Below are 12,693 nucleotides of genomic sequence, written 5' to 3'. Positions count from 1 at the left end.
ATTAATTATTAAGAGTTAGATTAAATAAGAGTTATTACTTTATTAATTAAATATATATAAAGAGGTATATAATTAGTTAGCTTTAAATCTAAAAGTAAATATAATAATATTAACAGGAAAAGTAATATTTAAAATAAAAATTAAAAGTTTATATTAAGTTTATATATATAATATATAATAGACTATTTTTTAAATTTAATATTAATATTTATTTAAAAATAAAACTTTTAATTATATTACTTAATAACTTTATAAAGAAACATTATAAGAGAATTCAGCTATATTATAGATATTATAAAAGTAACCTACTAAACTGTAAGAATACGTCAATCGATATTGTATTACTTGCATAGCCGACGGGCACTCACTAATCGAAATCGGGACCTTCTCTATAGGATGAACTTTGGGGTAACGGCATGATCGCACCAATGCGAGGCGGGCAACAATAGAACAATGAACGCTGCAACTGTTGGACAATAGGCAAACACCCCGTTTGTCTGTCTACCTGGCTGTCATCAGTTATGTCGTTGAGAGGACCAATTTCGCTACAATGCTTCGGTACCCCACAAGACTAGTCCGTTAAGGGTGCTGTATATGATGGTCATGGATGGTAAGTTAAACCATAATCCCATGGTGCCGGTGGTGGAGAAAGGTGATGGAAATAATGCAGATCTAATCCGGAGTTCTGAAAGCTTGAAGCAATACCGATCTAGAGGGTAAGGGTTCTTGAGGGCGCAAGCCACGTAAGCAGCTTCTGGTATTGCGAATGACCTGTAGCTTCTCAGCTTCATTAGCGACGAGCCGGTGCTTGTGACTTGTGCCTCGTCACTATTCAACCCCTCAAACTTGAGCAAGTTATCAACACCGGCTCGGCCCCACACAAGCCCAACCAATCGCTACCTGATGTAAGACAAGGATCAAGCACTCTATGGCTCGTGTCAGCTCCAACGATGCGGTTGATTCTGTCAAATAGCTCTACGAGTTGCTTTCAATATAGCATTTTGAGTTGAGACTTGCCTAGCAAGTTTCAAGGTTCGAGCAAACATCATCACCATGGCTGTCTCCAAATGTTAGTAAGACCCAAAATACAAAAGCAAAGCTAGCTATTGCTAATCAAGCAAACAGTTCCAATGCCAGTGTTTCTCTTTTCCCATGGCACGCCCATGATGCTCGGTGAAGACAGCAATTCCCGAGTCATATGGGAGCAGGTTGGAGCTGAGGCGCGGAAACGCGGCGTCAAGCGCATTGTTATAATGGTTAGTCCACCAATATCTACATGCTAGACTTACAGGCTCTAACTCTTACCAAAAGGGCGCGCATTGGATCTGCGGCGGTGAAGGCGTGGAAGTCAACATGAATCCTAATGGCAAAAAACATCCCGTTGGAGGTGTCACTGATGCTCGTTGGCTTCCCTACAAGCTCACCGCCGACATTGAAGGCGGTGAGCGTGTCATCCAGATGCTTCGCGATGCGGGCATCAAAGCCACGCCAAACTACAAGTGGGATTGGATTCATGACAGTTTTAACGTGCTCATCCGCATGTTTCCCAATCACGTGCCTCCTCCGACAGTAGTGATTTCATGCAACGGTTTCTTCGACCCTCAATTCCACGGTAAGGTCGGCGCTGCGTTACGCCCTCTTCGCTATGAGGATACCCTCATTATTGGCAGCGCAGGAACTGTTCATAACCTCTACCGGGCGCATTGGTGGGAGCTTATGATATATACGGACAACCTCGCTATGAAGCGTCCGCCTGAGGACTGGGCCATGCAGTTCCGCCAGCTGATGGAAGACGCTGTGCTCAACAACCGAGGGCCGCATCTTCGACGCGCACTGGCACGGTTGATGAAGCATCCGCGATTCCGAGATGCACACGGAACAGATGATCACTTTGTGGCAAATATTTTTGCCGCGGGGGCAGCAGGTGCTCTCGAGGATCTGGATAGTGAGAATGAGAAGCTGGGTGAGGCAGACTGGGAGCTTGGAAACTTGGCGAGCCAGCAGTATCAGCTTGGTAAATGGGAGTGACGTTGGCAACCCAGACATCCAGAGGTTATGGAAATTGATGCGTGTAGGGTATGAAATTTGAATCAGTTCTTGAAGTATGAATACAGATGCCCAGATTAGCAGTGTGCGAGGCTAGTAGCGAGCTTACAAAGAATGAAGAATGATTGCTTTAATGTACATTGGTCATAGAACAGAGAATATGGTGGTTCAGTAGTTGGTTAAGGCTCAATGTGTGTATGATCGATCGTCTACGTACGTCCTTCATACATCTCCATATACATCAAAATTTGCCCCCGATCGGCGTGTCGCCGTAGTACGGCACAATGCGTTGAACTGTGTTTAGCCACAACTTTGCAACAAGCTATTCGTACTGTTAGGCATTTCTTGAAGTTCTCATTGACTCTGAAACTCACGGACTGTGCCCAGCAGCCTGTTAGCATCACCCTCGCACCGACATTATATGGGAAGCTCTGGGCACGTAGAGTAAGGTCCAGCTCTCTGTTGGGCGGTCGAATTGGTGGAATCTCTCGCCACCCGTCAGTCCAATCCGCACGCTGTGGTGCGGACGTGTCCCATGGATGATCGTTGACGGTCCTGTCGAACTCTGCCGGCTGGATGTCCCAGGTCCGAGGCGTTGAAGACGCAGCAGACGACGCTTTAGTTTCCTCATCCTGAGCATTAGTGACGTGGAGGCCGTAGTCAGAAGCTAAATGAAGCGTTCCACTGGGGAAACGCTGCGGTTGTGCAACATGCAGCTCTTGAGTTGATGTGGTGGCTGAAGCCATGATGGTGCGTTATCTGGTGACTAGTGAAGATTAACGATGGAGAGAGCGACAAAGGAGGATTTGGAGATGGATTTGGAGACATACCCAGATGACGTATAAGGCCTCAGTCACATTTCATCGGAATGTAAGTTCCACATTACCGGGTGTTTATAACTGGCCTGGTTAACTCAATTTGTGGAGCCGGATATCAACAACCTTCCTGACGACCACCGGCTCCATCGGGCTACATCGTACCGACTAGACAATGTAAATACTATCGTCTCGGGTTTCCTTACTTTACCATTGCTATCACTCACTGCACTGACTAACCTTCCAGTATCCCCGACCTGCTAAGGAGCTTCTTTGATCACTTTCCACACTACCCCAAAAGTACTACAGATCATGGCAGCCAACTATGATGTGGCTTTGACAGCCTCCATTGTTAACGTGTTGGAGAATCCAATCAACCGTAAAAGGCAGCTCTTGTCACTCTATGAACTTCTTGTTCGCGACTTTAACGTTCTTCGAGAAGCTGTCCGTACAGGTAATAATACTTCGTTTGCATAACTCAGATGGATCAACATAGCTGATTTCTTGCAACTAGATCTCCAATGGACAGACGATGTCGCCATAGAAGCCATTAACCAAGTTCTCGGTGCTATAGAAGCTGTCTATCCCGATATATCTCTGGCAGACGAGCTGGAAGTGGAACAAAAGCTTTCAGCTGGGACAAGAATCGAGCACATAGAGCAGCCCTTGTCCCTGACACTAATAATAGGTAGCGGGCAGAACCCTCTCGGCTCAACGCTTCTCCCCCTGGTCGGCGCCCTGGCAGCAGGCAGTGTGAGTATCATCGTGCAACCCGAGAGAACAGATAAGACATCCTCGACACTCAGTACTATTCTCAGCCAAGCTGTCGACCATGAGGGTGTCCAAACTGTGCCGGCCTCTGCTCTCGACAAGCTTCTGAGGAACCGCTTCGATGCAGTGGTCGTCCCGCCATCATATGACCCCAAGGCTATTCGACAGCTTCAGTCAGTCAATGCAGCCATTCGTGTGCTTCAGCCTGGCTCTGGACTTGTCGCTGCCATTGTCGATCGAAGCGCTGATCTGTATTCCGCCTCTGTCCAAATTCGAAATGCTTTCTGGAAAAACGAGTCTGGCAAACTATTTGGCGGTCCGAAGATTGTTTTTGTCGACGAGTTTGTCTTGGATGATTTACAAGAACATCTGCGGGACCGCCAGAAGGGATTCACAACACGTCGGCCCACCAAGTCTTCAGCCAAGCCAGCGTCCAATGTTTTGCGGATATCGACGCGCGATCAGTACGTGAAACCTTTTCACATCTAGCTAACTAAGCTAACAGCTCTCATCAGGGCACCTACCATAACTTCTCCTGCACCTTCGTGGGTAGTGAAAAAGTCTATCGCCAAGTAGCTGCTGACCCCTTGATCTAGGCCATTAACTGCCGCTTCTGTGAAAGAATTACTGCGAGACACCAGTATCGCAAAAGATTCCATACTGATAGTGCCGACGACGAGTACTGGCCATACTCTGGACATGCTCAATCTTTTGTAGGTACATGTGAGGGCGTTATTTCTTTCATCTAGGTACTGATCATCCTCCAGGATTGGCGACAAGGTCGCTCCAGCTGTATATGTTTTCTCAACTGGCCCCGAGGTTAGCTTCTTTTCTCGGTTTCTACGTTCTCAAGTCACAATTGCCAATTCCATCCCGCCTTGGGCTCTTGGTAAGTGAATGTCTTGTTCCCTTAGACAAGATATCTAACCAGAGATGCTAGTGAACTGGATTCCCCAGTCTCCGAACGCAACAAGCATCGTGCCCTTCGCTCCTCGTGACTTCACCAACAATCACCCTGTAGTGCAGTTTGAACCTATCAAGAAAGAGTCAACACAGGTGCGGAGCTTACCTAAGAAGGCCGTCCTAAAGATGGACAAACGAAGAGAGACAGGGCTAAAGTTGAGCTTCTTTGAGCGTGGAATCATTATTGGAGGCATTGGTCTACTTGTCGGCACTCCAGGGGCTATTTATGCGATTACTCGTGGTTTCAGGGCTCTCTATCCCGCGATTAGTTCGCGATTCTCTTAAAAGAGTCTGCTGAGTAGTGCATGACGATTGTATAGAGGCTCATTTCTACTATCCTCGTGATATTCCATAGTATAGACGCAGCACATCGGATAAGCCTTTGTCAGACTCCTTCGATTGTATATTCTGATGATTATATTAGCTGGACTCTTACTGACCCTTCTGTCTATGCCAATTTAAAGCTGCGATTAGCGAGTAAAGCGTCTCCAGCCTTGGAGCTGAAACACCACGTTTCCTCGCTAGCTCTACAACTTCTCCTACAATCACGGCAACTTCTGCTTGCTTCCCTGAAAGGATGTCCGCCATCATGCTCGGTTCAACGCCCGGCCACTTCCGTGCAGCGGTCCGCTTAAGTTGATGCTCGATGACTGCTTCATCTAGAGATCCAGGCCCCAGCACCGCATTTCCCACTGCGACTACCTCTCTCATGACCCCTTGGGCGCAGTCCATTGCCACGGGCGATGTGCTCAGAAATTGTACATCTCGACATTGGGACAAAGCACAGATGGGATTCCACGCAGCATTGGCTACTAGCTTCTTCCATCTTTCTATCTGAATGCTGGGGTGCACCTCGACTGATGCTCCACCAGCTTTCAAAAGATCTGCCAGACTAGCAATGATGGATGTATCATCTTCCAAAGGGCTCTGTGCTGAAAAGCTTCCAATGCACAAGCGTAGTGACTCTGTGTGGCAAATACCAGTAGGTGAAACTTGTGTAGTTGGCGAGTACGTCACACCAGATATGATGCAAGTATTTGGAAATAGATCTCGATAAGGCTGTTCAATTCCGATGCCATTCTGAATGAGCACGACAGCAACATCGGGACTGTGCTTTACTACCGAGGCAACCAATATTGCAGGACTGGGGTTGCTGTTTGGAAAGGCCTTGGTACATACAAGGAGATAGTCGAACGGCTTCTCGCTAGTTGCAATAGCATCTTCTATAGATGATACAATCTGAGGGCGAAAGGTCCTATCTCCTATTACTGTTGACCAAATAGTGAAGCCATTCTCTTTGGCATCCTCGTAATTTGACCGGCATATGCAAACAACGGATGCACCGGCACGCCAAAGGACGTAGGAATACAATATTCCGATGTTTCCAGTTCCGAATATCAAGACCCGGGCCATGTTTTTGTTCTCGGCCTGTGCGGCGCAAGTACAAAAGTCGTGTGAATGCCGTATGAGGAAGCGTGGAATGTAGATTATCAGGGACTTGAAGCGCCGAAATAGGAGGCGAAAAGGGGAAAAGCACAGAATTGTTAATGCGATGTAGTGTTACTCAACATTAGTTACAGTAGCATAAATAATTGCATGGGATATACTTCCGAGCTTTCGTGGGGCCGCGCACCCCCGGGCATAGACTTTCCGCCCGGCTCCCCACAAAGACAACCTTCCAGATTCCGAGCGGATGAGGCGTCAATTGAGCGCTGCAAAGACGTAAAAGAGCATCCCTCATAGTCATGCTGTATGCACTTTCCTTCTTTGTTTTTTTCCAATCCCTTCTTCAACGCCTTGGGACAATTCCACGCACCTGCAAACAACAGCAACCATGCCTAACAAGATTAGAGACGATCTTCTGACTGTTGATAAAAATTCGTACCCTTACATCTTTGAGAAGAATGTAACTGTACCCATCAAGAGCTTGAATGCTTTAGTGCGTGCGAATGTCTACCGACCCAAGAATGTAGACAGGGCTCCTGTTATTGTGACGTACGGACCTTACGGCAAGGACGTACCTTATGAGATGTGAGTCCCACGCTTGGCAGCTGCCAGTTTCCCGTGGTATTTCCGTCTCCTCCTCATCACATCGACTTCCAAATGAGAAAGCGCCGAATACTGACCCGACCACAAGCTTCTCTCCTCATTCATACCACGATATGAACCCAGAACAACGATCCACGCAGGTAGCATTTGAAACACCGGATCCGCAATACTGGACTAATGAGGGCTATGTTGTGGTTCGAGCTGATGAAATTGGCACTGGCCAATCACCTGGTGTTCTAGACACAATGTCCAAGTCTACTTCAGAAGCCTTTTACGGAGTCATTGAATGGTCGGCCGAGCAGCGTTGGAGTACTGGAAAGGTCGGGCTCTTGGGCATTAGTTATTTTGCCGGTTCCCAGTGGAGGGTAGCTGCACGGCGCCCGAAAGGTCTCGCTTGTATCATTCCATATGAGGGTATGGCTGATTACTATCGCGACCGATGTCGTCCCGGCGGTATCCTGGCTCTCGAATTTCTCAAAAACTGGTTCAATCGTAACGTCAAATCGAACCAGTACGGTCTCCCTGGAAAGGCTGACAGAGGATGGGGGCCTGACACTATCGAGGGTGATCTAAGCGAGGAGGAGCTTGCTAAGAATCGACGAGATCAGGCCGAAGAGAATGCTGTGAACCGCTATCGCGATAACGAGTATTACGCTTCAAGAGAATACAATGGTGAAGATATTGAGGTACCACTTCTCTCAGTCGGGAATTGGGGAAGCATCTGCTGTCATCTGAGAGGCAATGTCGAGGGTTTTGTGAAAGCTTCCTCGCAGTACAAGTTCCTGCGCATGATCGTCGGCCGTCATGACCTACCTTTCTATTCTAATGAGGAGGTTCAGGTGCAAAAGAGTTTTCTCAGTGCATTCCTCAAGGGCGATGACTACGAAGGCTGGACTACTGGTCAGATCCCACCTGTCAATCTTATTCTTCGGGACAGTAGTATTGGTTATGATAACCTCAAAGCCGGACAGCTTTACCCTCGCAGATTCGAGCACGAGTGGCCGATTGCTCGGACAGAGTTTACCAAGTACTACCTGACTGCAGACCAAATGCTGACGACGGAACCGCCTTTACAAACTCCCAGCGCTCGGTTGTCATATCAAGCGTTGGGTACTGTTGAGAAGCCTGAGTTTATTCTTTTCAAGAGCGGTCGCTTTGATAAAGTCACCGAGATCACGGGCCACATTGTCGCCCACGTCAATGTGTCAGCTACTGCACAACTTGGCGGGCCGATTCCCAAGGATATTGACTTATTCTTCACTCTTCGCCACTACAAAACCGACGGAGAGGAAGCTTATTACACAGGTCTCATGGGCGATCCTGCTCCGCTGTGCAAGGGATGGCAGAGGGTCAGTCTGCGCAAGGTCAACATGGAACATCCCCTTCACCGTGAAGACCGTCCTCACCGTGATTACTTATCCACGGATGTCCTACCTGTTCTGCCTGGCGAAGTTTACGCAGTTGATGCCGAGTTGTGGCCCACTAATGTAATTGTTCGACCGGGTGAGTGGCTCGCGCTGGAGATTGGTAGTGGAGATACTCAGGGATGTGGCTTTTTCACCCATTCTTCTGACGAGCGGTAAGTTGTTCTTCTTTGAAAATTGAGGAAACTGTGCTAATATAATCCTGCCTAGGGTACCTGAAGTGATGGGTGGTGATAACCATATTCACTTTAATACTCGTTACACCAACTGGGTTAGTCTACCTATCATCCCTCCCAAACAAGCGTAGGGTTCCTGGCATAGGTCTGAGTAGGCTAGATACAAAGGGATGTTTTTTAGGAGCAGAGACAGTCCCTCGGATATCATCAGCCATCTATTGAAGATAGAGACAGCTTATAGACAGGTCAATTCGAACGTGATAGTTGCCTTGTCAAACAGGAGATCCTTTCCGCTGGACTTCGTATCGTAACAACATCAGTTTACCGCAAGGTAGCTATCGGCCAAGAAATCACCTCCCATTTGGAATATGATTCGGCAATAAAAGCTTTTCAACCACAGCCTGGCAAATTATCACAATATGGTAAGCGGAAACAATATCATGCTTTGATTGGCCCGTGTCCGAAATGAAATGCGTGCTCACGGCACGTCCTGGACAGGTCCTCTCTACCAGTATTCCCTTCGAACCCTTTTCGCACAGCTCAGTTTACCCATTCGGCTTAATGACTTTGAAGGTGTAACCAAATATGTCTGTATTATGGAAAGCTTGGGGAAAACACTCCTCGGCAAACTCCGTCCGAGTCGCTAGGCCCTACCAACCGAGTGCTTCCCCTCAACTTTAACAAACGTGCCCAATGATAAACCCTCATTCCCAACACTTCCTCCTGGAGAAAGAGGGGTACCAGACGTCGCACAATGCCTTTTTCCAATTGAATGGGACAGAATCCACTACGACAGAAAGCTAGTGCCGTCCATCAGATACCACCAGCCCCATAAGCGCGCCATCAACTCCAAGTCTCAGCCTCCAGCGATCTACAGGCATGGCGCACATAATATTGGTTTTACAGGTATTGTTCATATTATTGATATCACGATGCAGCCCTGTTTGCCTGTGAGAGCACGACCGGCATTATTTACCACCTGAAACAGCAACACAGACTGGAAGACTTCGGTGATAGATCATCAGGGCCCGATTCAGCCGAGGAGACGGCAAGCGTCACGCTGTACCTCGGAAGCCGGCGCGTGATGTTCAGCGACCTGAGACTCAAGGACGACTTTCGATCTCGATCTCGTATCTCGCCAAAGCACTTACCAGCGTACGAATGAGATTTTTACCAAAGTATGGTCCCAAATGCTCTGTAATTCGAGTAGCCAGGCTTCTCTAGACATCCCGACTGCTTGTATCCCGATACCGGCCGCTGTTCTTTGACTGCTGCTGTCCATACGGGCGTCAATGCCGGTGGTGGGGTTCTTGGCTATCCATGCTGACCTCGTTTGTGGGGAGCCGAAGACTTCCTCCGCATGACATCAAGGGAGTAATACCGAGGAGCAACATAAACGATTTAACATTGGGCTACCTTGCAATAATACTCATGTGATAATCCATTGCCATTTACCGAAACTAGCAAGTAACATAACACATGCAGAGTGAGCTTCCTTTGTCTACTAAGCGAATTCTGCTGACGCATCTAGATGTCGTCCTCCGAACAGCTTATCAAGTCCATCGTCCCTCTCCACGTCGGGCAATTCATGTTTGTCCGAATTGAGACGAATTGCGGCATTATTGGATTTGGAGAATGCGGCATCTGGGGGCATATTGCCGCCTCTGCCACGGTGGTGGAGCGATTCGCTGAGTATCTCGTGGGAAAGCCGGCCGCTCACATCGAACATCACTGGAATGTCATGCACCGTTTCAGCTACTTCCAGGGATTGGCTATCAACGCTGCCATCTCGGGCATCGACATTGCGCTCTGGGACATTAAGGGAAAAACGCTTGGCGTGCCTATCTACGAGCTCCTTGGCGGACCCTGCAGAACCAGGGCTCGTGTCTACGGCCATATCTACGAGAAGACGATCGACAAAGTTCTGGAGGAATGCAAGCGTAAAATGGATCTTGGGTATACCGCATTCGGTCACATCAACCCTTTCCTGGACGAGGGTAACGACCAAGTCTACTTCAAGACTCACATCAAAAAGGTGGAAGACGCAATCAGCAATGTCCGCCGCATGCGAGAAGTCGTCGGTGATAAGGTTGATCTGTTGATTGAGCTCCATCGACGTCTCACACCAGCCGAGGCCGTCACTTTCTGTAACGCTATCGAGGATGCACGGCCCATGTTCGTCGAGGATCCCATCAGACCTGAGAATGCGGACGCCATGGCCCGTGTTGCAGATCGCCTGTCTGTCCCAATTGCCACGGGCGAACGCTTCTGCACCATCTACGAATTTCAGGCTCTCTTTGCTAGAAACGCTGTTGAATACGCTCGCATTGATGTGGCGGTCTGTGGAGGAATCACTGGCGCAAAGAAGGTTGCTGCTATGGCTGAGGCCCATCATATCCAGGTGGTCCCTCACAACCCACTCTCGCCGATTGGACTTGCGGCGTGCTTACAGATTGCTGCTGCGATCCCCAACTTTGCTGTGCAGGAGTATGCGACAGGTTTTGAAGCTGGTGTGTTCACATCAACAGCAGAGCATCTGGGTGCGGATATTGTTGATTATGTACCAAAGGTGGTTGAAGGGTTTGTAGACATTCCCAATGGCCCGGGATTGGGTGTGAATCTCCTTGACAATGCTCAGACTTTGCGTCCAGCATTGCAACAGCCCATCTCAATGAGACCTCATAAAGATGGGTTTGTAGTTGACCAGTAGATAGTTAAACTATATTTGGATAACATTTCTATTACCTATATTTATATCTGGTACACTTTTATAATAAGGCAGAAGTTGATTATTCTCTTAAGCGTTATATATAGTACTATAACTACTCTTACCATTATAGATAGCATTAAACTGAGGATTCCTAAAGGCTTTTACTGCCTCACATCACAGCTCAATGTAGAGTAGACTTTAGCCACTTTTCTTGTTATATAACCATTTAAGCAGAAAGCTCGGCCGCTCGCCCGGGGCGGAGGCCTAGGTTGATCTATTTGACCTCGCCAAAATTGCTCAGTAGGGATAACAAATCCAAAGGTTGTTATCCACGACGTTGATAGCCTTGCTGTCGACCTGGCTGCCGTTACCATCAAAAGGGCAGACGCGGTACAGACCACACTTAATGTCTTAAGCGTCCTCGTTGTCACCCTTACAGAGAGCAACCTTATAGCGGCTGGCGTGGCGGTCAAAATACTTCTTGCAGCGGTCGGTAGTAACCTTATATAGTACGTAGGGGCCCCAGCTATTTGGGGGCGTGAATCCCTAATTATCTGTATCCTGGCCAGCTGTGTTAGAGCGGCAATTCTGGTATACATCGATGTAGCTGTAGCTGTTGTCCCATATGTATGCCTCAGTATACTTATCCAGGATGAAGCTATAGGATAAGAAGTCCTTACTCGCTGGAATAGACCTTAAAAGGCACTTAGGAATCACGTGCATATAGTATTCTTTACACTTATAAGTGTTATTAACTGCCTTGAAGTCGTTAGCTGTAGGTGAGTCCTAAGGGTTAATCTCCTTCTTTATAATTGTCTCCTTAGTATGCTTGAGACTTATATCCGTACTAATTGGGGTCTATAAATTGGACTTTACGAAAGCCTTAGTGTTGTAGAGCATGATGGAATTGTAATCAAATGGCATGTGAATGTCGGCCCCTTCATTAATGGTGAACTGGTCCAGGCTGCCTTCGTCGACTCGATCCGTTAAGACACAGATGTATTGGTCTCGGTCGGGACGTTGGTGCTCGTGAGTGAGTCTAATAAGGTGTTTGAGCTGTCTTTATGTGAGCTTTGTATGCTGATGGCCGTCACGCTAGGGACTGGAGGGAAATGCAGATTCGTACCTCATGGCCAGGCGTACTGGCGTCAAGATAAGCCTTGTAAGTGCCGAACGAAATGAACCTTTGCCAGCCGTTGGGGTAATCGAGGTTGATGAGTCTCTCCCTGGAGGAGGAGATCTTAATCCCTGGGCATAGCATCCATCATTGTACTGTAATCCGTAAGCGAAAGGTTTTGAGCTACAGCGGGAGCGGTTATCATCGAATAAAATGCCAAGGAAGCCACATAAGGCTCTATAGGTCTATAGGGTATATTCAGACTATTAATGCTTAAAGCATTCATTAACCCTATCCTTCTTTCTTAGACTCTTATATATATACTAACAGTATAGCAGGCTTTAACTTATAGAATATTAACTGCCTTAAACTATTTAGCTCTATTAATCTTAAATATAAAGTAGTATTAATACTATTCTATTTTATACTTCTCTTACGTATATATGTAAAGAATATATAAAATTAAATTATTAGTTATATTTCTTTTTAAGTTTCTATAGTAATATAATAATTTATAGTTTTAAATAGAGGAATTAATCTATATTAATTTTATATTTATAGAGTATATAAGGCTTTAGGCTGTGTAATACTTAAACTTATGTCTCTTAATAGTTAATAGTAT

At 47.0% G+C, this 12,693-nt stretch overlaps 5 protein-coding genes across 5 annotated transcripts; 3 read left to right on the top strand and 2 right to left on the bottom strand.

Moving 5' to 3' along the window:
* Positions 1 to 1,053: 1,053 nt before the first annotated feature.
* On the top strand, positions 1,054 to 2,028 carry FTJAE_12951 (dioxygenase; the record flags this gene model as incomplete). The annotated part of the gene is made up of 3 exons (XM_037346044.1): positions 1,054 to 1,069; positions 1,126 to 1,256; positions 1,312 to 2,028. 3 exons carry the CDS (start codon positions 1,054 to 1,056, stop codon positions 2,026 to 2,028), a joined length of 864 nt encoding a protein of 287 aa, XP_037200022.1.
* Positions 2,029 to 2,287: 259 nt separating this feature from the next.
* On the bottom strand, positions 2,288 to 2,792 carry FTJAE_12950 (uncharacterized protein; the record flags this gene model as incomplete). The annotated part of the gene is made up of 2 exons (XM_037346043.1): positions 2,288 to 2,368; positions 2,421 to 2,792. The coding sequence occupies 2 exons, from the start codon at positions 2,790 to 2,792 to the stop codon at positions 2,288 to 2,290; spliced, it is 453 nt and encodes a 150-aa protein (XP_037200021.1).
* A 381-nt stretch (positions 2,793 to 3,173) lies between these two features.
* Positions 3,174 to 4,880, top strand: FTJAE_12949 (uncharacterized protein; the record flags this gene model as incomplete). Its single annotated transcript, XM_037346041.1, has 6 exons — positions 3,174 to 3,315; positions 3,376 to 4,096; positions 4,148 to 4,177; positions 4,229 to 4,345; positions 4,400 to 4,521; positions 4,573 to 4,880. 6 exons carry the CDS (start codon positions 3,174 to 3,176, stop codon positions 4,878 to 4,880), a joined length of 1,440 nt encoding a protein of 479 aa, XP_037200020.1.
* Positions 4,881 to 5,027: 147 nt separating this feature from the next.
* Positions 5,028 to 6,008, bottom strand: FTJAE_12948 (2-dehydropantoate 2-reductase; the record flags this gene model as incomplete). The annotated part of the gene is made up of 1 exon (XM_037346040.1): positions 5,028 to 6,008. The coding sequence occupies one exon, from the start codon at positions 6,006 to 6,008 to the stop codon at positions 5,028 to 5,030; it is 981 nt and encodes a 326-aa protein (XP_037200019.1).
* A 421-nt stretch (positions 6,009 to 6,429) lies between these two features.
* On the top strand, positions 6,430 to 10,954 carry FTJAE_12947 (alpha beta-hydrolase; the record flags this gene model as incomplete). The annotated part of the gene is made up of 5 exons (XM_037346039.1): positions 6,430 to 6,626; positions 6,733 to 8,223; positions 8,279 to 8,339; positions 9,262 to 9,399; positions 9,776 to 10,954. 5 exons carry the CDS (start codon positions 6,430 to 6,432, stop codon positions 10,952 to 10,954), a joined length of 3,066 nt encoding a protein of 1,021 aa, XP_037200018.1.
* Positions 10,955 to 12,693: the final 1,739 nt, after the last annotated feature.

The sequence above is a fragment of the Fusarium tjaetaba genome (genome assembly GCF_013396195.1).
Source record: "Fusarium tjaetaba strain NRRL 66243 chromosome Unknown NRRL66243_c0000371, whole genome shotgun sequence".
Classification (NCBI taxonomy): Eukaryota; Fungi; Ascomycota; class Sordariomycetes; order Hypocreales; family Nectriaceae; genus Fusarium; species Fusarium tjaetaba.
Note: the sequence above shows the minus strand (reverse complement) of the source record. Positions and strands in the feature narration are given on the sequence as shown.